Here is a 23,187-nt window from a genome sequence, read left to right on the forward strand (position 1 = left end):
GATTTGGTGATCCCCAGTTTATTCAGTTTGGAGGTAGAAACCTCAGGTTTGACCTTGTCACATGAGATTTTCCTCCCTGAGGGAAAGTCCTACTCACTGATCTCAGACTAACAATAGACATAAATTTTATTACCTTGATTTTTGGAATGGGCTTCTTGGGAACAAAGTAGCTTTTTTCCAGAGGTGAAAAACTTCCATTTTGCTCCATCAGTTTTATCTTGTTCTCTGCCATAATTTTTTTCCGCTGCTCAAGGTAAGGACCAAAGCTTGGCAATTTCTAAAGCAGAAACAAACAAGACACCTTGTTAGCTCTTCATATATGTTTGAATGAATTAACACCATAGCATTTATAAGCACTGCCCTCAACTCTAGGGACATAAAGAGAAGAGTTAAGAGACTCTGACCTCAGGGAGTCCTCTTTATAATAAGAAGAGATAATAAACAGATGAAGTTTCAGCTATATATACCTATAGTTATATACAAACATTAGGAAACAAATACATTAATTGGTTGTGTGTGTTTATTTTGCCCAACTTAGAGTGAGATGCAATTAGGAATCCTGAATTCAGGTTTTATGTCTTATATGTACTAATTGACCACAGGTAATTCCTTTAAATTCTCAATGCTTCAGCTTTGTAAAATTCTAACTTGTAAGTGAAATGACAATCTGTGATCTATGTGAATGAATGAATTTCTAAACCAAGTGTTCTCTACAGCAATGCAATTACTGATCTTGGGCAGTCACTTTTCCTTTGGTTTTCTCTTCTGTAAAATGATAGGGTTGGGACTGAATGACTGCTAAAGCTTTCTTAGTTCTAAATATATGGTTCTCATCAAAGTTCTGGTCATAAGATCACTGGTCTTCTAAGGATTAGATTTCATTTCTATTCACAACAACAACTCTAATCCCTGCAGCCAATATTCATGATATTATTAGCCTACTATTAAATATGAACATACAAATTTATGAATTTTCTAAAATAGGAACAATAAATCTATTCATTTAAAATATTAAATGAGCTTTTACTTGTTGATGTTTTATTAACAGAATTTCTATTTTTTTGAGTTTGTTTCAATACTAAGAAGGGAGAACCATAATTACTGATAAAAGAATTGATCAATATTCCAAATGCTGTATCCTGTTATGAAACTAAATCTATTGAAAAATTCATATCCTTATATTTGGGGAGATTTGTTTCCCCTCTTTATCCAATTCAGTTGAAGAAAATAAATATATCTTAATGTGCTAATAAAGTTAGTCTGTTAGCTTTTTATAAGAAGTAAAAATTTTCTCTGATTTAGAAGAGTTTGACATTAGATGGAAGAAGATTCATTATGCCCTTGTAGGCTTTTAAAAAACTAAAACTTTCAGTGCTGAAGGAAGTTAATACTCAATTTAAGAAGCTGTTTTAAGATTCAGGGCCCTTGGTACCAGGGAAGAGAGCCAATCAAAACTTCCAGGGAAACTTCCAAGTTCATTTTACATCTGAGAAAACTGAGGCTCAGAGTTATTAAGGGAATTGCTCCAAATCACACACAATGAATATGTTGGTGGTAAAACAGGGATGAGATTCTGGGTTGCCTATGGTTGTCCATATCCTGTGCTTCTCAAGGACACCATGCTGAATCATTACATGTATCCCTTTAGTGATCATGATGAATGTTGATTGTGATTTCCCAGAATAGCTGAAAAGCAAAGCAGTAAAAATATCGATTTCTGCATACAGAAAACAATGACTTTTTTAGTTTGCATAAAAGATGGTGAAAATAGAAACACACAACAGGAAATAGACGCAAATGGCTGCATCAGTATTCAAGATTACACACATACAGTACAAAGCCTCAAGGTTCTTTCTTTGTGCTTTCCAAAGTTCATTTAGTAAGAGACAAGGTTTAAGGATCTGCTGTGCTTCCGAGAAGAATGCTAAGTAGTATCAAGTTAATACAATGATGCACTTAGTTCCTTCATTATTCCACAATTATTTCTCTCTAGCCTGTCCTTACCCTTTCCTATAATCTTTGCTCTTCATTTTTCATGGCAAATATGGGTGTTGATAGACACCACTGAATTCCAAATGGCTTGTATTGCTGGTAACCTAGAATTGTTAGGGCTGGGTTAGATTACAAAAAAACACTTTCTCCCATGAAATAAGACCCATTTTTCTAGCCTGATGGAGGTCTGGAACACTGCAATGTTCCAAGGTCATTCTGATCTCTGACCTGGCAAGTGCTTCGCTGCATAACACTTGTTTCAAAACACTGAGCTTCATTCTCCAGACACCATAATGCCCCAGGAAAATGAGTTTTCCAGTTCTCTAGAGCCCTTGATAGAGAGGGTAAACTAATATTCAACCATGTCCCAACAATCAGACCAAGCTACAGCTGAAATTTCAGGAAGCAGTTTGTAGTTATGGAAGGATCTTGTTCAAGTGTAAATATCTAAGTTTGTTACCTGGAACATTAATGCATTTCAGTAGAATAAAGGGGTGAAGGTGGAAATAATGGCATCAGGGTCTATTGGACAGGCATACGATTAATGGCATACTCTCCATATTGTGGATTTAAAAAATCACTATATTTTAATAAGATTTTTTGATGGCTTTGGATTTTATATTACAGTCATTTATAACCCCTCAGCCTCCACCCTCAGAACTGACCTCCTCTTTATATTACAGAAAAATAGTTAAATAAAACCAACTAAAACAGTGACCAAGTCTAAAAATATATGCAACATTTTACCTCAATAATCCTTCCTCCCCCAACTTTTTGAGAAGAAGAGGGAGACATATCTCATTATTTGTTTTCTTGGACAAAAATTGCTTATGAGAATCAAACTATTTCTAATCTTATAGTCCTCAGTGAGTTATTTAGAGTAAGCAGATAGCAGTGAGTACATTGGAACTCACTTGTAAGATCATAGACAAGTGACTTAATCTCTTCAAAGTCTTGGTTCCTTCTCTGTAAAATGGGTATAATAAAACTCTGCCCATCTCAATAGATTACTGTATGGAAATGACTTTTTAATGGGACCTCTTTATCAGCATAGGGAACTTCAGGAAGGAAACTCTCTCCTCCAAAGCACTTCTGCAGTTTACAGACTTAAAGGATCACTGAGAGCCTGGTGACCCAGAGCCAGTAGGGATCAGAATGACATCTTCTACCCTCTAAACCAATGTACCTCTTTTAAAAATGCTGTATAAATCTGTACAAGTATAAGTTATTCTCATTATTGTTTTCCTGAATCACCAAACAATTAAAATAATATTTGGAATTGGGAAGAGAGAGGAAACAATTTACAATTACAGTTCAACAAAACCAGCAGTTAATAAATTTTAGTTAATATAAAATAAATAATGTAAACAAAGTCCTCACAGACCATTATATATTTGAATATAACTTTCAATTGGAAGGAATAATCCATTTTGGATTGGTCAAGTCAAACATTTTGTAAATAAGAAATGTCCTCAGAATCCATTTAACACTGCATCAGGTGCTAATGATATGTTACCTTGGATATATATCGGTTTGGAATTTTCCTAATTTACCACATTTCTGGGCCCCATCAATGCCGGTTCTAGGAAATCCTGGAGTCCAAATACTCAATTTTGTTTTTTCTTTTTTTGCTAATGACTTCATCTAGTTTTATACTTTCAATGAAGGAAGGTTGTTACGCCTTGACAAGTAGCTTTGTAAACATCATAAATCTGATAGGTAAATTCTGTGAAGGTTATATCAAAGGTATATTTGGAGAATCTTCAGCTGTCTCCTTTGGAACACAAATCCAAGGGATAATATTTTGTTTTCATTTAAATTAATCCTTTGTTCCAATGGAGGTGGGGACAAAGAAAATAGTCCAAATAGTGAGCATGAGACACAAATACAAAAATGGCCCAGAAGGCAATTTGGAATTATGTGTAAAGGGCTTTAAAAGTATGCATATCCTTTGATCCAACCATAAAACTACTAGGTTTGTACCCCCAAAGAGATAAAAAGTAAAAATACTTGCACAAAAATATTCATAGCTGCACTCTTTGTGGTGGAAAAAAAATTGGAAAATGAAGTGTTGTCCCTCAATTGGGGAATGGTGGAATAAATTGTAGTATATGATGGTGTGCAGTAAGGAATAATGAACTGGATGATTTCTATATGAACTGGGAGAACTTCAATTAACTGATGCAGAGTGAAATGAGCAGAACCAGGAGAACACTGTACACAGAAAGTAAAACACTGTGGACCAATCCGATATGATAGACTTTGCTACCACTAGCAATGCAAGAAGCCAGGGCACTCCTGATAGACTTATGCAAAAGAATGCTAACCACATTGAGAGAAAGAACTTTGAGAGTAGAAATGCAAAAGCAAAAGATATGACATAATTTATCACCTGTATATGTGGGGATGTGATTTGGGGTTTAGGCTTTAAAAGATCGCTCTATAACAAAAATGAATAATATGGAAATAGGTATCAAGTGATAACATCTGTACAACCAAGTAGAATTGCTTGTCGGCTCTGGGAGAGGGGAGGGAAAGAAAATGAATCAGGTAACACAGAAAAATATTTAAAAAGAAAAATAAAAAAAAGAAAAATGGGCCATTTGAAAGACTTCAAGGAGGAGGCAACACATCTGCTGTATGTATTGATCTTTGAAGTGATTCCCTGTACATTTTTAACAGTGACCACATTTTTGGTTTAGGAACTAGTATATATCTTTCACCAAAAAAAAAAAAAAAACCATATGGCTTTCTTTCATTCAGGAAGCCTGGATAGGCATTTAATTTTAATATTACTATTATGATTTTTTTTTCATATTGGCTCATACAGGCAAAGGGAAAATGAATATTTCAAAAGCCTTTCTTTCCACATCTCCACCTGAAACTTTCTCTTCTATAAGCATAACCAACACCAGCAGTCCTGCTCACAAAACTCATGGCATCCTCTTATCTGGGACATGGCAATCCTGAAGGCTAGCTTTTCAGAGCTTCAGTGCTCCCATCAGGTCATTTCTGTCTCTCATTCAAGAAATCAAGCCAGTTTTATTGTGCCATATTAAATGCTCTTAAAACATGAAATATATATGATGCAGTAACTTCTGGAGTTTTGAGGATGTAGCATCTTAAAAATTATTAAGTTTTCTCAAATAATAAAATATTTTTCCCTCCAGAGAGACTCATCAATCCTCCTATATCTTTAAGATTATTTTCATAATTTTTCTCTTCATATCTCCTAACCCCCCAAAATATTGTAAATGAATATATGGTCATTGTGTATGTGCATAATCATTGATGATTAATAAATCATTTAGCTCAAATCTCTTCCTGAGAATATATAGTTAATTGATTTCCTATTGTAGAAAAGGGAAGCAGTGGGGCCAGCAGCAGGTGTTTTAAGTCTCCATTCATTATTTCCTTTCAGCCAAATTTGCAGCCAGCAGTAACAGAAACCAAGGGGTTTTGAGTGTAATGCTACATTTCTTTTTAAAAAATTCTTTTTATTTAGTTCATTAAATATTTTCCAAGGACATATGAAAAAATCATTAAAGATTATAGAATAAAAATATATTAGAGCAAAATATGATATTCAAAATATAATATGTAAAATTAATAATAAAATAAAAGTTAATATAAATTAAAATTTTTTTTGAGTTTCAAATTCTCTTCCTCTCCTTTCCCTTCCCCCTCACCGAGAAGGCAAACACTTTATTTTTTATTATATATGTGAGGTCATGCCAAACATATTTCTATACTCATGCTATATCTCTTAAACAAAGGGGAAAAGTTCTTTTTTGAGGTTATCAAAAGCGGCTTTGTAACTGATAAACTGTACAAATCTTGAGCGACAGTTAGATTTTCGTCTCAATAGTTTCTTGGGGGATTCATCATTGATGAATTTGTTCTCACCATAGAAGCCAAATCCTACTCATTTAAAGATAACAGTATCTTCCTCTAAAACTGTCTCTATCCAGATGTAAAAGCATTACACTGCCAATAGAAAACTGACAATATAATGAATCAACAATGATATCTTAAACCAGCAAAGCTGTAAGGTGAAGAAGTCCGTTTGAATTATAATTTATTCATGGATCAATCCAAAGGTAATTGAGCATATTATGGAGTAGAAAGGGCTTCTTGTTCCCTAATAGAAACAGGCACTGGTATCTCCCAGTTCAAATTGATATCATTTTGATGGGACCTGCACCGATTTGGCTTTTCCTAATAGTGTCTTGCTCCAGACTACCATTTTCTTATTAATAGCTGATACTAAATAAAGGATAAAAGTTTTCACCCTGTTCCTCTCCTAATACTTTTTAAAAATAAGACGGACCCCTCCCAAACCCTACCCCCACCAAAGGATCATAGAATAACAGTCTTAGAGCTAGAGAAGACTAGGGATGATCTAGGTCAATTCTCAGCTATTTGACAGATCCATGAAAACTGAGGGTCAATGAGTCAGTGATATCAAACAACATATAAACTTATAGCATCATAGAATTTCAAATTTATAAGGGAACTCAGTGGCTATAGTCTTACAATCAGAGCATCACAGATTTTGAGCTAGGACTTGGAGGTTGTCTTGCCCAACAGCATAACAGAACCACAGAATTCCAGAATTGTAATGGATGTCAGTGGACAATTTTGTCCAATTACTCCTCCTCCAAAGAACCCTCAGTATGACATACCCATAAAACAACTATTTAGTCTCTACTTGAAGACCACTGAAGAGGGGTGTCTTCCTTAAGACACCCCATTCCACTTAGGGCAGCTCAAATTTTAACTAATTTTTTTCTTGCCTCAAGGCTTAATTTTCTCTTTGAGATTTCCACCCAATAATTCTAGTTCTGGATCTAAGCAGAATAAAGTTAAATCTTCATCCTTATGGCAAGCATTCAGATACTTCAATGCAATTATCAAATACTGCTCCATTCCCTTATAGCTCCCCACTCCCCACCTCCTGGACCCCTCATTCTCACACACTTTCTTCTTGTCACCGATAGTAAATAGCAAGCTTAGGATGCAAACCCAAGCCCTTAAACTACCTACCAATCTAGTGTTACCTTTGCTACACCATGCTGAATTTCTCATAAAGAAGAGTAATTATTGAGATGAATATGTAGGCTTAACATAAAATCATAATGAGGAGTTCAGGTTGTACTGGATGAAGAAAGACATAAAACTGACAGATGGATTGGGGAGATAAGCTAGTCAAAAGGCATACCTGCCTAGTATTTCTCAACCTTGACTGCTTTTGTCAAAGGGGATTTTTCACAGGTGACAGAGTTAACATAGTATATCGAACTTCATTTCTATTAAGGGCTCAAAGATATGTGAACACACACTATTAATTTTATAAACGTCCCTTGCCACTAATAGAGGGTTAGAGTTGATTTTACAGGATACACCCACATACTGACAGCAAAACCAAAGGAAAATGCCTACAGCATTTATTATATTTCTGATTATATACTGATCCAAATACTTGTGTGGGTATGGAGAGTATAAATACTGATTACAATTGCATATATGGACATTCTGGTTGGAAATTTGGTTGAATTTATACAAACCACCCCCGTCTGAGGTAGTAATAATGCAATAATCACTATAGACCAACTTTAAAGATTCCATTCCTTTCTAGGCTTCACTGCTGACTTCTATCCACAGGACATCTATTCCCCCCTCCACCATCTTATTAGGTATATTCACTCCCCCCCCCCATTTTCAGCTCTCCTTTCTGTGTTTTCCTATTTTATTAGAATGAAAGTGCATTAAGGGCAGGGACCAGCTTTTTTTTTTTTGCTTAAATTAATATTCCTATTGCTTTACACAATGCTTGACGCATAATAAGCATTTAATATTTATTGACTGGCAAAGGAGTTAAACCTTTTAGGTGTTTGGCAATGTTGCTAGGATAGTGGGCTTCCATAAGGCTTCCATAAGGATAAGTAATAATAAATTATTGCTTTGGTTAAATTAATTATCTTCCCCCACATTTGAGAATTTTAGGTTTTTTAAATGAATTCAACTATTCCCCCACCCCATTTTTTTGGTTGTGTATAGCCACATTAAAAGATTTAGAACCATAGATTTTCAGAATTGAAAGGAACCTGTGGAGACATCTAATACCACTCAGATCTGAAAAGGGATCTTCTTGATACATAAATGCAAAGTGGTTATACAGTCTTTTTTGAAAATTCCTTACCTTTGGTATTAGAATTGATAGCAAGTATCAATTCCAAGGTAGGAGAGTAGTAAGGGCTAAGCAATTGGGGTTAACTTGCCCAGAATCCCACGGCTAGTAAGTGTCTAAGGCCAGATTTGAACCCAGTATCTAGGCCTGGCTACAAACTATCTTTACAGATATCTAGGAAGAGAAAAGCTACCATCAAAGGGTACTCATTCTACTTTTAAACAACTGTATTCGCCATATGGATTTTCCTCATATTGAGACTAAATTTTCTTTCCTTTTCCATCCCTCACAATTTTTGACCAGTGAGCCTTCTTCTGACCTCAGGGGAGCAAAGCAAATCTAGAACACCTACCACATCAGCCCTTGGAGGGAGATATAATTTCTACCAACTTTTACCATTCAGTCTTCCTTTCTCCTGGCTAAATATTCTCAGTTCCCTCAACCATGACATGGACTCCAGTTCCCTCACCATCTTGGATTCTCTTCTCCGAGAGCTCTCTAGCTTATCAATGCTTTTCTTTGGACAAGCATGACCATGACAGGAGCTCAAGATGCTCCAAAGTCTTCCTCTTGTTTCCTTAGAGTGTTTAAAGTCATATACAACTTAGTTCTATCCTAACTCCCTATTTCTATCACTTATAATCCCCTTTCATTCAGCCTGCAGTTCAGCCAAATTAGCCATTTTGGTTGTTCCTCACATTCATCATTCCACCTTCCATCTCTGAGATTTTATGTGAATGTTTGCTCCCTGCACAGACTATTCTTCCTAATCAAGAATCTACAGTGATCAGGATTTGAACCCAAGTCCTCTGTCTCGAAATCCAGAATTTTTTTTTTAGTTTAGCAGAATGATATATGCATACACATACATCTTCATATACCTAAATTGGGTTCAAATATTGGTTTTATATATAAACTCAGGCAAGTTTCATAAATACTCTGGTCTTCATATATATGTATATCCATACAATTATGTATTAGCAAATCAAATATTGGACTGGACCTGTAGGTTGACTAATGTAAAAAATTCCTGATGAGGGAAAAGCTTCACCATGGTAGATTGTCAACTCTTTTAAAATTCAATGTCTTCCCTTAGGGACTCCTGGGAGCTCTGATAATTTAAGTGACTTGCCCAGCACTACAAAGCTAGTGTCAGCAGTGGGGCTTGGACCCATGGCTTATTGTCTTTATGATATCAATTGGGGAATGGCTGACCAAGTGGTAGTACATGATTTTAATGGAAAATTGTTGTGCTATTAGAAATGACAAACAATATGATAACAAAACACCTGGACTTACATGACATGATGCAAAGTAAAGTGAGCAGAACAAAGAGAATGTTGTGCACAGTAACAATGATGATATATGACAATCTACTATGAATGTCTTATTTATTATCAACATTGTTATCAACAGGGCAAGGATCTTGGTCAGCTCCAAGGGACTCATGACAAAAAAAAAAAGGAAACCCATTGCTATAGAGGAAGCAAGTGGAGTCTGAATGCAGATTGAAACATACCATTCTTCACTTCACTTTTCTATGACTTTTTCTCTAATGTAAGTCATTCTTGTCTTATTTCACAATATGATAAACAGGGAAATATGTATGATATGATAATATATGTACAACTTATATCATATTACCTTACTTCTTGGGAAAAGGGGAGGGGTAGGAGGGAGGGAAAAAGTTGAAAAATATAAAAATTAAAAAATTAAAAATGCTTGACTTTTTATCCTGTAGTTCATGCCATTTCTTTAAAGTAATACACATTTTTTAAAAAGCAGAATGCTTATGTATGGTTTGTGATATATAAATACAGAAGTAAAATCTAACATAGTTATCAACTGTTACATAAATTTTCAATTCTCATTAAATCTTGAGGAAAGAACTTTTTCTTTCATTTTTTGCTTGAATTTCTAGAATTTAGCCCTGGGCCTGGCTCATACATTTAATAAATGATTGTTGTCAGATGGCTTGATCTTGATGGTACCCTAAAATATTCTATCTATCTTGTAATGAATCTGGCCTCAAACTTATTGGTGAATTAGTAGGGGTGTCCACCAAAAGCATGTAAGGACTTCTCCCAATGGAATGGGTGGATGAGAAACATTTCAGTCATGAAGATGACTAAAGCAGGCTCTTTGTGACACTCAGAGCTTGGTAAGACATCAAAGATGCTAAGGATATCCACTGTATTGAGGGTCATTGCCAGTCATCCTTCCTTTTGGCCTGGCACTGGACTTTGATGACTCTGGAATGTGTAATTAGAATCTGTTACCCTAAAACACCCCTACAATTCCCAGCACCCCACTCTCTTCCTGTCCTTACATGCTGATATAGACAGGATATAAATTCTGGGAAATTCCATCTCTCACTCTCTTGTCTTTCTGTTGAGGCTTTGGTGGAGTGGACTTTTTGAGCAGGTAGAAAAACTTAATCATGTGGTTCTATTTTGTTAGATAATAAACTTTATAAAATATAATACTTTGTAATATATAGCCAGAAAGGGAAAACACACACATACAGAGGAAATGAAGGGAGAGAGAGAAAGAGTTAGAATGGAGAGGGGGAAGATTAACCTTCCCCTCTCTTCCCTTTGGGAGAAGGTAATCCAGTTTTGTCTCCCCGAGAGAAAAAGTATGTCTCCTCAGAGAATGGTTCTGGGAGGTGGAGGTTAAGAACTAGGGGGAAGGGCTTAGGTAAAATAAAATACTGCCTCCTTTTTTGGTCTCAGCTATTGTTCAGAGGCAGGATGGACTCTTCTGCTTCTGGGTTCCACAGGTACACCAACTTCCACTTCCCCCCAATACCTGGGGTTACTCCTCAGTCCAGGAAAGATAGTTGCTCCTTGGGTCTGGTTGTTGGAAGCCCTGGGATGCTGAACCAACCCTCCTTATTGGGGAGAGGTATGGTTCTCCCCAAATCTTCAGCCCTCTTTCCTAGTCTCAGAAACTAGTCATACCTGATTCTAAGTAGTAGGCACTTTATTTGGGTTCACACAGGGAAAAGAGAGGTAAGGGAAGTGGATAAGCAGGAAGCCATATGGACTTGTCCTCTATGGCAGACTGATACCCCCCCAAGATCTCAGGGTTCATGCTCTCAGCCTTGACTCATCTTCTGGCCAGCTGATGGTTTGGTCCCTACTCCTGAGCTAACTAGTTGAGTACTGGAGTTCAGGAACAAGTTAGTGAGAGAGGTGGAAAATAGAGATCCTTGAAAAAGGGGTGTCTCGGAAGACAGCTTTTCCCAGTCCCAGTCCCCAATATTCATTGATGACTCTGAGCTGTTGTTGAGAACTGATTGAGGGATATTCAGGGGTTCACAGGGAAACAATGATCTCCAGAGAGACCTCAAGCTTCTTCCTAGTCAGAGGGAGCTGCCTTTACCCTGACTCCTAGCTGGGAGAAATGGGGAGATCAGTTGGAGTTCCCAAGCTTCAGATTCTCTGACTAGAATCTTGAGTTTTTTCTTCTTGCACCTTCCCCATTCTCTCTCTGCATCTGATTTCTGCCTTGCACAAATTGGATTTGATTCCTCGTTTACATCTTGAAGTATTGGACATTAATTTAAATCCTATATTCATAGCAACCACAGAAGTGGGGTTTAGAACCCTTAATTCTCTCTGAGTAGATTAGTTTGAAAAGAAACCATGTTTCTCCTGCTGTGGCCTCTCTTCAGAGTTTTCCCTACTGCTACCACTGATTCTGTCTCCTTCCCTAACTGCCTGGGTGGTCCTTGCAGAGCCATTGCTGTGGGTGCTGCTGCTCCTACTGCTACTATTACTGTTGCTGTTGCTGCTGCTGATTGCTGCCTCCTCATCTTTAGAAGAAACAAGCTGGGAAGTATGTCTCTTTCCCTTACATTGCCAACAGCTGAGTGCTTGCTGAGTGCTGCCTTGGAAGTCCAGGTATTTCTATCAGCCTCTTAAAGGACTTTTACCTGAGACGAAGCTTCTATCCTCCTCAGTCCCTGTCCACATGGCAGGGGACTGCTCCCTTGTGTTTTTACCCCTGAGGGGGAGGGGAAGAAGAAGGAAGGTTATTCTTCTAAACTATAGACAGGAAGTAGAATTGAAAGCATGGTCTACTCTATGACAGAGTAGTGCATTACCTATCTCAAAAAGCTCCCAGTTTTAGGATGTCTTTTCTTCCTACTGTTCCTGGTTGCACTGGTCCTTATGATTAAATTGAATAATCCTAAAATTCAGGGGAGAAATTAATTTCCCTACAGTCCCTTGCCATTCTGGTCTGCCCAGTCTCTATAGCATATCCAATATGGAATTCCTCCACACTTGGGCAATTCTGCCTTACCTAAACCCAACTATGACACCCTGTGATGTGACTGGTCCTCTTAGAAAATGAAAGACAAAGATAATGCCCATTTAACAGTTCCTGGCAGCCTCACTATATGAAGAAAATGTTCAGACTTTAAAAGAAAACAAAATATATTGTATCAGTATATGTGTACCTGGGACATCTATTTTCTCATGGGTTAATATGAGCTATGTTTGTGAATTATTAATTAGTGGTAGGAAGAGTGTATGGTGATAAATTAGATAATAAACTCCTCTCTTGGGTGCTGAACTCCTAGAGGGGGTAAGTTCCTAGGGTTAATTTATTTAAGCATTGTGTAGCAACCAGCACAGTGGAAGCTGTTACACATAGGTAGGTATTTAGTACATGATCTTTTTCATGATAAGGATAATAATGATTATCATACTATAAAAAGATCAGAAATGAAGATTAAATAATGCAGTTAATGTCAAAACTTCAGTTATGAATCATCAAATCAATCAAGAGAGGCTTTCTTTTGTTTAGTGTTGAGAATGCTATCAGTTAAATCATGAATCACTGCTTTAAATTGGTACATTGAAGCTGATTCTCTGACTCATCTCTGAGAGATGAAACTATCATGAGTTGCCTACTTTTCAAGGCTTTCAGATTCCAGGACTGAGCTTCCTCTAGTTGGCACTGACATTGGTGTTAACTGACCCAAGCTCCATACAAGACTGACCTCCATGTTAACTGTGACCTCTGCCTTAACACAGATCCCCACTTTAACACTGGACCCCTCCCTCCCCCCATTCAACACTAAGCTCCCTATTAGGGGCAGTTTAGTGTCAGAAAGATCCAAGTTTAAACCTGGACTCAGACATTTGCTCACTATATGATCCTGGGCTATGTTTGCTTCAGTTTCTTCATCTGTAAAATGCAGATAAAAATAGCACCTATCTCAAGAGTTTTTTTGAGAATCAAATGAGATATTTGCATAGTGTCTGGCACATAGTAGGTAATATATAAATCTTAGCAATTTATTATTATTATTTTATATTCAATAGAACTTTAAATATTTGAAGACAGTTCTCATGTTCCTCCTTCCCCCCTGAGTCTTTGCTTCTCCAAGCTAAATTGGTTCTAGGTCTTTTTTTCCTTATGTGATATAGATTCAAGGCCTTTCCCCATCCTAGCTACCCTCTTTTAGGTCTTTTATTGTCCTTAAGCTTTGGCTCTCATAACTGAATAAGATAATGTACATGTGAGCTGACAAAAAAACACATAGTGGGACTTCATCTTCCCATTCCTAGAAATGAGGTCCTTTTTAAGAAGTCTTTTTAATTAAAAAAAATCACTTTTTTTTGGTTGCCACATCATACTGCTAACTCACAGGAGCTTTCAGTCTACATAAAATCAAGTATAAAGTATATATTTTTTGTACTAAATTGACTGAATTTCATCTTGTTCATCCCAATACTGTATTCTGTTAAAACCCTTTTGGATCCTATTATCCTTCTTTGCTTTGTGCTAGATAGAAGCAAATCATGGTCTTTTCTGGATGATGCAGACTTAGAAGGTAAAATCAACTCTTCTATCTTCTCTGAGCCTTAAATCTCAATTTTCTCAAAATTTATTCATGACATTCTCTCCTTCTATTATTGACTCATATTCCTAATACTGGGTTCCAATTATTCTTTAGATCCACACCCATTTTCATTTCAACCCTAGTCCTTATTTCTATACTGATCAGTTTTCTGATACAGATTGCTCCCAACCCTCTTTAGTTTTCCTTGGATTCCTACTTAAGCATCATTTTTTAGGCTATCAGTAAGCCCCAGTTCATTTCCAAGGCCTGAGCATACGAAAGAATAAATATGAAAACTGTTCCTGTCCTCTAGCAGGTATATTCTGTTGGATTTTCTTGCCTTCTTCCCCCCAAATGGAAAATAAATAATAATAATAATACATCTCCTATTATCTCAGAATTCAGAATAACTGAAGGCACCAGTGATCACTCCCAAAGTTCACTGAAGATTTCTTTTTTTCTTTATTACCCTCATTCCCATAATGTCTCAAACCTGGATACATTTCCTAGAATTTTTCAGAATCACTTAGGAATTTGGGTTAAGTGGAGGGGGGGGTGTAGGTTGCCAGCTCAAGCTAAGTGATTTCTATTCAAGCTGAGAACAAATAATTTCAGGGGAGAATTGGGAAGAGTTATATAGGAAGATATTTCTTTCCCTCTCTAATTAGGAGACCTTATTTTTTCATCCTATAGCATCTATGAGGGGAGGCTAGCTTTACTGCTTATAGTAAGTTCCTATAGACAAGGGACTCTATCTTAAATCTTTGCATCCCCTTAGAACACCCAGCACAAAACATAACTTATAATAAACATTCAATAAAGTATTTGTCGATTGAGGGATGGATTGATTTTAAAAGTATGCAGTAAAGATTATATTGCATTTCTTTAATGTATTTTCTATTTGTAACTTTCCAAAAAGTTGTTTAAATTAATATATTGAATTTAGTATATGCCATTAAAATAATTATTGGACTTAGACCAAACAAAACATATATATTTTTTCATTCCTGTTTAATATAGGATATAAGTTTAATGACTAGGGCAAAAGGTCAGAGTTTTCTGATAGCAATTCATGCATCACCATGAGCAGCTATGAAAACGATTAGTAACCAAATGTGAACATAATAAACGCCATTCTCAAGAGGCAATGCCTTATTTATATCCAGATGCATATTCAAAAGTTACAAATGGATAATGGGTGCATCATAACCATCTAGTGATAGAAAAATGATATGAATACAAAATTACAGCTCTATCTTTATAGGGTTTGGGAATTTTACAGTTTCAGTTAATTTATTTTTAATTTTTTTTTGGTTCAGGCATGTGACTAAATTCCCAGTGATCAGCAACTCACCTAAACTTCATATTTTTAGAGACTTTCCTGGGGGCTTTGAGGAATTGTAACTGTCCATGAACTTATAGGCTAGTAAGTCAGACTTAAATTCACACTTTTCTGATTCAAGGATAGCCTTCTATAACTTTACCAGAGGCATCAGAAACAAAGGGCCACAGGCCACAATGTCTCTATTTATGGCTTGAACCAAATTAGAAAGTAATTGTGTAATATTTAACAAAATAAATAAAAATAAAATAAATTATAGATAACATGACATTTTAAAACCAAGTGTGCAACCTGCAGGGATCCTTATGTAAAGATTCATGACCCCTATTTCCATTCAAGTTTGACACTGCCATAATACATTATACAGTCTTTATTTTTATAATAACTAATTCATGTTTATGATTCTGTTAATTTCTTACAGATTCATAAGTAAAGCATGTAGCAAGTGAAAGCTAGTATAATTTTTTCGCTTCATCATTAATAAAGTTGAGATAAAAATGAGTTTGTAGAAAGTTTGATGTGATCTAATGATTTGTCATATCATGGCATGAGTATTTAAGATTGAAACTGGAAGGAGGCTAACAGAAAAAAAAATTGAAAAGATCTGTCAGCACCTTTATTGTTTAAATATAGGTGGTGAGGTTGATCAAGTGAGTTTCAGATCAATTTAATGAATCCTTTATTAGTTAAGAGAGCTTGTAGTATTTTGTATATTATATTTTTGCTCAGCCATGTCTGATGCTTTGTTACTCCATTTGGGGTTTTCTTGGCAAAGATTCTATATTATTTTGCCATTTCCTTTTCCATATATTTATATTTGAACTGATTCTTTTCACTGAATGTGTTTATGTTCATTGCTTCTGCATGTGAATACTTTGAGTATCTTGTGCTTTTGGTAGCATTTATGGGGTTCTATGAGTTCTTTGCCTATTTTGTGAAGTTGCTCCAGACTTGATTTTCAGTATTGTGACCTTGAAAATGATCCCCTGGGCTCTGGGTGCCCTATTAATTAAATTTGTATAAACTCAGAAATTATCTATATTTAATCTAAAAATTCCCAATTCAAATTTAGAATTTTTTCCTGAATTAAGTCCAAGATACAAGCAGTGTGCTAAAGAGAAAATGACCCTTTTAGATTCAGGACCAAATAAGTCCTGTTTTTTTAAGCTTAGAATCTTTGAGGGGACCCAGGACATTGGTTAAACTATCAGATTAACTATATATAAATGATAAGTCTTTGGGTTAGATACAAGGAAGCTATCATTGTTTATACAGTGATTCATGGTTTAACTGAAAACATCCTCAAAACTAAACAGTTTTTGTGCTGAATGATTAAATTTCTATGATAAGGCTGGTAATTTGGGCATTTGGACCACTCATTCAGCACCAGAACTGTTTCATATTAGGCTTATGGAAGAGAAACATTAAAAAGAAACAAACAAACAAAAAACCAAAAATGAAAACATGACCTAAAAGAACCAGACTTTGAGAAAAAGAAAAATGGTGCCTGAAAGTTGTTGTGAAAATTGAGACTAGCTTTAAGGAGTGTTAGGCACAGGGAGAGAAGGCAGGGTTGGAAGTTATGGTCAGATAAAGGGAGATCAAAATCATGGACAGTAGCAGAAGAACCCTTGTGAGTTATAATGAGATCATAGTGTGACTTTCCCAAGGTAGGGTTGAGTGGAGTCAACGTTCAGATCATGGAATTTGGGAAGGTCTACAAACTGGGAAGGAAGTATCTTTGAGGTGTTTAGATGTAAATCCTTTAGTGTGAGAGAGACAATGAACCAGGTACTGAACATCTGAGAAAGGAGTATGATAGCAAAGATGGCTACTGTAGAATATTTCTTGCAGACATGAATATCTCTTACAAGAGAGAGAGGGAAGGAGGGATTAGGCATTTATTAAATATCTATTATATACCAGGTATTGTGCTACGTATTGTACAAATATGTCATTTCATTCTTACAACAACCCTAGGATGTAGGTACTATTACTATGCCCAATTGAAGAAACTGAAGGAGACACAGTGACTTGCCTGGGTAGTAAGTGCCCAAAGATGGATTTGAACTCAGGTCTTACTGCCAACAAGCCCAGCACTCTATTTATTCTGTCACCTAGAACCTAGTACCTTATATTAATTTATTAATTATATTAACTTTATTTGGGGAGACCCTCAATGCATGCATATATTATTGTAATAAATATTACTTAGATGGGAGAGAAAGTAATTATATAAATTGGTAGTTGATATACTTTCAATCACCTTTTTCTGTAGTAATGGCATCTGATATATTTACATATATATATATATATATATTTTTTTTCTTGCTGTGGGTATCCTTGACTCTTTTAGATACTACATGAATTGGTATCTCAACATCTTCATCATGGATCTCCTCCATGAATATTTGGTTTAATATAGATGCATTTCTCATCTTTATTTTCTTTAGTGCCATTACTAACTCCTCTACGCATTCCCAGAACCGTGGTGGAACTACTATGTAAATCATTTAATATGAATTCATGTAGTATAATTCAGGATTTAGTAAATTATTGGTTAAAGGCACAAGTTCACTACAAGGAATAGCATCTTCTTGAACATATAGGAAGGGAGAATCTTCTGTTGTCATATTGTCCCTGAAACTACCATTACCTAGAGTACCTTCCTCTCTTTATCCTAGCTGTTAATGACTAATTTCTGACAATGATTAGCACTTAGCCAGAGTTGATAAATACCATTTGGACATGGTAACCATTCTTAATGAGGACATCTGTCAATATAACCATCTTGAACAGTCAAGACAGGTACAATATCACTGATTCTATTATCTACAATTTCCTTAGCTTGATTTATTATGATTTTCTTTCATTTGAGGATAAAATAACAGATATAATATTACTGAGTGAAGGTTCCAAGGGAATGTTCAGGGAAAATATGATAGGAAAATGTAAACAAACTAAAATATTTATTTTGATAAAAAGTGTTAGGATAATAGAAAGCTGGTAATGACCAGCATTGAGAGAGGGAAGGGAAAGAGGGGAAGAAGATGAGTTCAGTCATATAACTTAGGAACATTTGTGTGGAAATTTATTATTATATATAATTGGTAAAAAAGATAAATAATAATATAGAAATTAAAGCTGGTAATGTTAAAATGGCTGAGCTGCTTTAGCATTAGGGATTATGGATCATACCATGGAAATTGTACTGAGGCAATATAACATAGCTATGATTTATTCTAGTTTCAATGATTAAAATATTTTTGAAATATTTGGAGTATAACTATATTAATTATATTCTAGTTATATTATTAATATTTCTTGGAAATTTATTTGGATTTATTTTTATGCTTTTTCACTGATGTGAGGAACTCCTGGTGAGAAAACTCTCCACATCCATACAGATAATCAACTTCTGAGTAACTTAAGGGTTTTTGGAGAGTTACATGAGTCACTAAGAAGGCGGAATTTTTTTTAATGGTTACACAGTCACCATTATATGTCAGAAGCAGAATTGGAAGTCAGGTCTTTCTCTAAGGTTAGATTATCCATTTATATCTCACTGCCTCCAAGGATATTTATATTTCCTTTAATAACATAATTCAAATGTTTTCTATATGCTAGAATGTCCTTATATAAGATGCAAGGGCCAAACTTTTTGGATAATAGATTAGATTTCTAGTTTAATAATGGAAGTCAATGGGAAAGCAAGATTCACTAAATAGAAAATCATTTTACCCAAAACTGAAATGTATCTTTTAAGTGATGGTTATTTATAACACTGTTTTAGGCTTGGTATATTTAAATAAGTCTCTCCAAGAGAATATAATTGATAGATTAAACAAAAAATAACTACAGCTTTTAAAAAAAAACTGGACTATTATTCTGTATTATAAAAGTAAATGTTATCATCTGAGGGGGATGGGGAATAATGCTAAAGATTTGAGCATATTACTTTGCTCGTTCATGAACATCTGGCAGTCTGTCACTTAATAGACAACAACATCTTCTCTAAACAGAAGAGACTAGAATTCATCAGGGATTCCTGTAGTACAGTATGTGCTTAACTTAAGTACCTGCTTTCCATGATTTCCATAGATTATCATATTCATGACACTGTGGAGTGAAAGCATTCTTCTCACTCTCTAACCAGAACATGAAAAAGAAATTAAAACATTGGCAGGCACTTTGTCTCCAGTTTGTTGGACAAGTAAGAAAAGGACTTTCCACCCATTTATGTAAATGAAATTCTGTCAGCTTAGATGCATTTTAACAAAGATGACAGCCGATTGTCTATTAATAAATACCTGACGGAATAACAAATACAACTGTAGTTGAATGTTTTCTTGCCATAAATGCAGTCCAGTAGTTTTTAGGTCTGGATAAGAAAAGTCTAAAATAATTTGTGGAGATTCAATATTCAACTCACTCTTTTTGCTTTTTCTCTCTCTGTACAAAAAGAAAAGTTGAAAATAAAAGAATTTTCCTATTTTGTGTAATAATAAATTGAATATCATAGTTATAATCCATGTAACTATGTCCTTTTAAAAAAGTATGTTTTCATAAACGCATGCCTGTTTATGTACATATACACATTTTCATGTATACTTCAACTATGTAACTATTTGCTCACTATTTTACAATGTATTATAAATACTATTCCAGATTGTACTAGGACATTTTCTATAGGATATTCTATATATTAGAAAAAGAGGATCTTCAATGAGTTCTTCACTGTGGGCATTTGCACCAGAACCACAGTGAGAAATTCCTTTTAGAATTGAGTTTTCACGCATTATTGTGGCCAAAAAACTCATTGCCATTTGGCCCCAACCAGGAAAGACCTGGTCTTTCCACTTAACTAGATTGAATCTCAGACAATTCTTTATCAGGATCACACTGGGAGCCTTTCTTACCTTGGTAGCATCTGCTAGAGGTTGGACTTTCTCAACATGACCTTTGAGAAGCAATGGTTATCTCCATATAATGATAAAATGTAGGGTTAAGATTTAGTGAAAGATAAATGGGATCACAGAGGAAGAACCTGAATAACCTCAGAAATCACCTAGTCCAACTACCTCTATTTAAAGATGAAGTTAAGTGACTTGGCCAAGGTCCCACAAGGACCTTAGCATTAGAGGTAAGATCTGAGCTCAGATCCTCTAACTCCAGAGCCAGGGTTGAAAGCACTATATACTATTCCATCTTTCCAAAAACATATATACATATACATGCAGCATTCTGGACTATTGCTTTTTGACATTTTTTCAAAGATAATTCTCAATATGATTTTCAAAGATAATTCAAATATTGATTATTCAGTTTATATCTCATATAGATTTTTTAAATTATCTATTCCTATCTACCTTTTAAAAAATCATATCACTAATACCTATTAAACCAGTTGTCAAGAAAGGACTTCTGGATGATGCCAGCAACAATATGGAGGACTAGATATTTTTTATAATCTTCATGACCTTTTACACTTCTGCAAAACAGAAATTATATTGCAAAGAAAAAAGAACTTCAGCTATTTCTATAGTCTAAAACATCTAGAATCCAAAAGAAGGTTAAAAAATTCCACAAAATGATGCTTAATGACCTTGAGTTTACTTTGCACCCCACCTCCCCAACTCACAAGCTACCTGTAGCAAGGTTGCACTAGAAAAACTAAGGACAAGACAGCGGTTTACAACAAGACCCCATCCTCATACTCTACCTCTTCCCCCTTTCTTGTGCCATGGACACCTGAGTTCTAGACTAAAACATTTGCCCTGGTTGTTATACATAACTAGACAGATACTGCCCCTCAGGAGCAAAAGCCTGCCAGAGGCTATAACCTCATAGCACCAGCATTGTAAAATTCTGAACTGTCAGTTCTGGGATTAAAAAAAAAAACCCCTAAGGAATAAGTAGAGTCAGTCAGGACTCCAGAAAATGGCACTCTGTGTATGTTATGTGACTGTAGGACTTTACCAAGCCTGAGGGAAAGAGCATAGTGTCCATCTAGGGACAGTTCTGACGACCCAAAATTCAGTTGGGGCAGAGACCTAGGCTCATGAATTGCCCAGTGTGGAAGGAGGCTGAGATTGTTAGAGATCCCCAAGGGAACTACAATTCAAGGGGAGGAAGTCAGAAAGAGAGCAATAAGAAAAATAAAAGGAGAAAGGCTGAAGTCATCAGATATTTCAGGAAGGAAAAAATTTAAAAAAATTCAAAGATGTTGAACATAAACAGATAAATGAGCAGGAAAATCAGTAACAATATATCTAGAAAATTAATCCAGATATGTCTAAATACTGAAAAACAAAGGAAAATTATCTATCATTTGATGAAACAAAGAAGCTGGGTAGATTTTGAAGAGGATATGGAACACAACATGATCTTTCTGATTGGTTAAAAAGAGAAATGAGAAGTAGAAGAACACATTGTATGACCTGCACACAAAAATAATTGTCAGAATGGAAAAAACTTTGAATCTGCAATGGCAAGCTTAACCAAAAAAAATACAAACAACACAGAGAAGAATAGATTGGGAGTGCATTATGTTGAAGTGAAGGTGTAAAAATGGAGATTTGAACCCCAGACTTCAGTTCCTAGAAGTCCTTGGTAGTTCCCAGAATTCCCTAAAATCTCATCTGAGTGCTCACCTGGGCCAAGAACACAATTTGTATTTAAACTGACTCTCCGCCTACTTTGGGGTTCTCTGCTTCCACTTCTAAGCACACGTGTCTCTCTACACGCAGGCAGGCAAGATGTGAGTGGCTGTGAATGGGCTCTGTTTCCTAAGCACGTGCTTTCTTATTTTGCATTTTATTTATTTCTTAATTCTAATAATCTTTAGTAAACCTCATAAAATATAATACTTTTAGTAGAGAAACTAATTTAATTTTTACAAAGGGCAATTTAGAAGAAAAGAATCAACCCTCCCCCCAAAAAACTAACAGAAAATATATTCACAATATAAGCAGAACATACTACTCTTGAAGGATGACTCTATAGAGATATAAAGTTTTTCAGAGGAACATGCCAGGATGAACACTGTAATAAAGGAAATAATATAAAAGAATTGCCCAGAACTTTTGCACATAGAAAATGAATTTTATATATAGATCATTTTCAGGTATAGAGGGGGTGGGGCACAAAAAAAAGCCAAAAAAAGAAAAACACTAAGGCCACAAACTCCAAGATACATAGTGGTTATATTTAATAATTAAGTTCAGAAACAACTGTAAGCAATCAGGAAAAAGTTATTTTAATGCAAAAGAAAAGACATTCAAATAATGCAAGACTATTCTGTATCTACCTAAAATCATAGGAGGTAATGGAATTATATGTTTTAAAGAAGATTTGAGTTTAAAATGCAACCTAGGATGACATACCCTACAAATCTGGACTTAACCTAAAAGGAAAAAAGATGAATGTTCAATAATAAAGAAGATTTTGAAACATTTTTAGAAAGTAAAGCAGAACTGAAGAGGTTATTTTATTCTTAAACACCTGATAAACAGAAATGTAGGACTAGGCAATACATTTAGCAGCAAGGAAAATTGTAGCCACAGAAATCATTTAGTTGAACTATTTCTTTCTACTCTGGAAGAGCATTTGGTTGAAGGGCAGACTGATGTTGAAAGCAGGTACAACTTGAGATTGGAGGTTATCTGTGGTTTCAGTTATTCTCTACTGACTTCTTATCTCATTAATCAGGTTTGAAAACAATACTATTTCCCACTATGGCAAGGATTTTTTAAAAGTCTCTGCTCTAGTAGATTTTTTACATAGAAAAGATTCTCATCTTTC

The 23,187-nt window shown here is 35.4% G+C and overlaps 1 protein-coding gene across 1 annotated transcript in view; it reads right to left on the reverse strand.

Moving 5' to 3' along the window:
* The window catches only part of DPYD (dihydropyrimidine dehydrogenase), a 1,041,936-nt gene that overhangs the window by 24,843 nt on the left and 993,906 nt on the right, over positions 1–23,187 (reverse strand). The window contains exon 21 of the mRNA XM_007485012.3: positions 134–277. Coding sequence (XP_007485074.2) covers positions 134–277 — 144 coding nt within the window. The remainder of the gene's footprint in view (positions 1–133; positions 278–23,187) is intronic.

This window comes from Monodelphis domestica, chromosome 2, assembly GCF_027887165.1.
Source record: "Monodelphis domestica isolate mMonDom1 chromosome 2, mMonDom1.pri, whole genome shotgun sequence".
NCBI lineage: Eukaryota > Metazoa > Chordata > Mammalia > Didelphimorphia > Didelphidae > Monodelphis > Monodelphis domestica.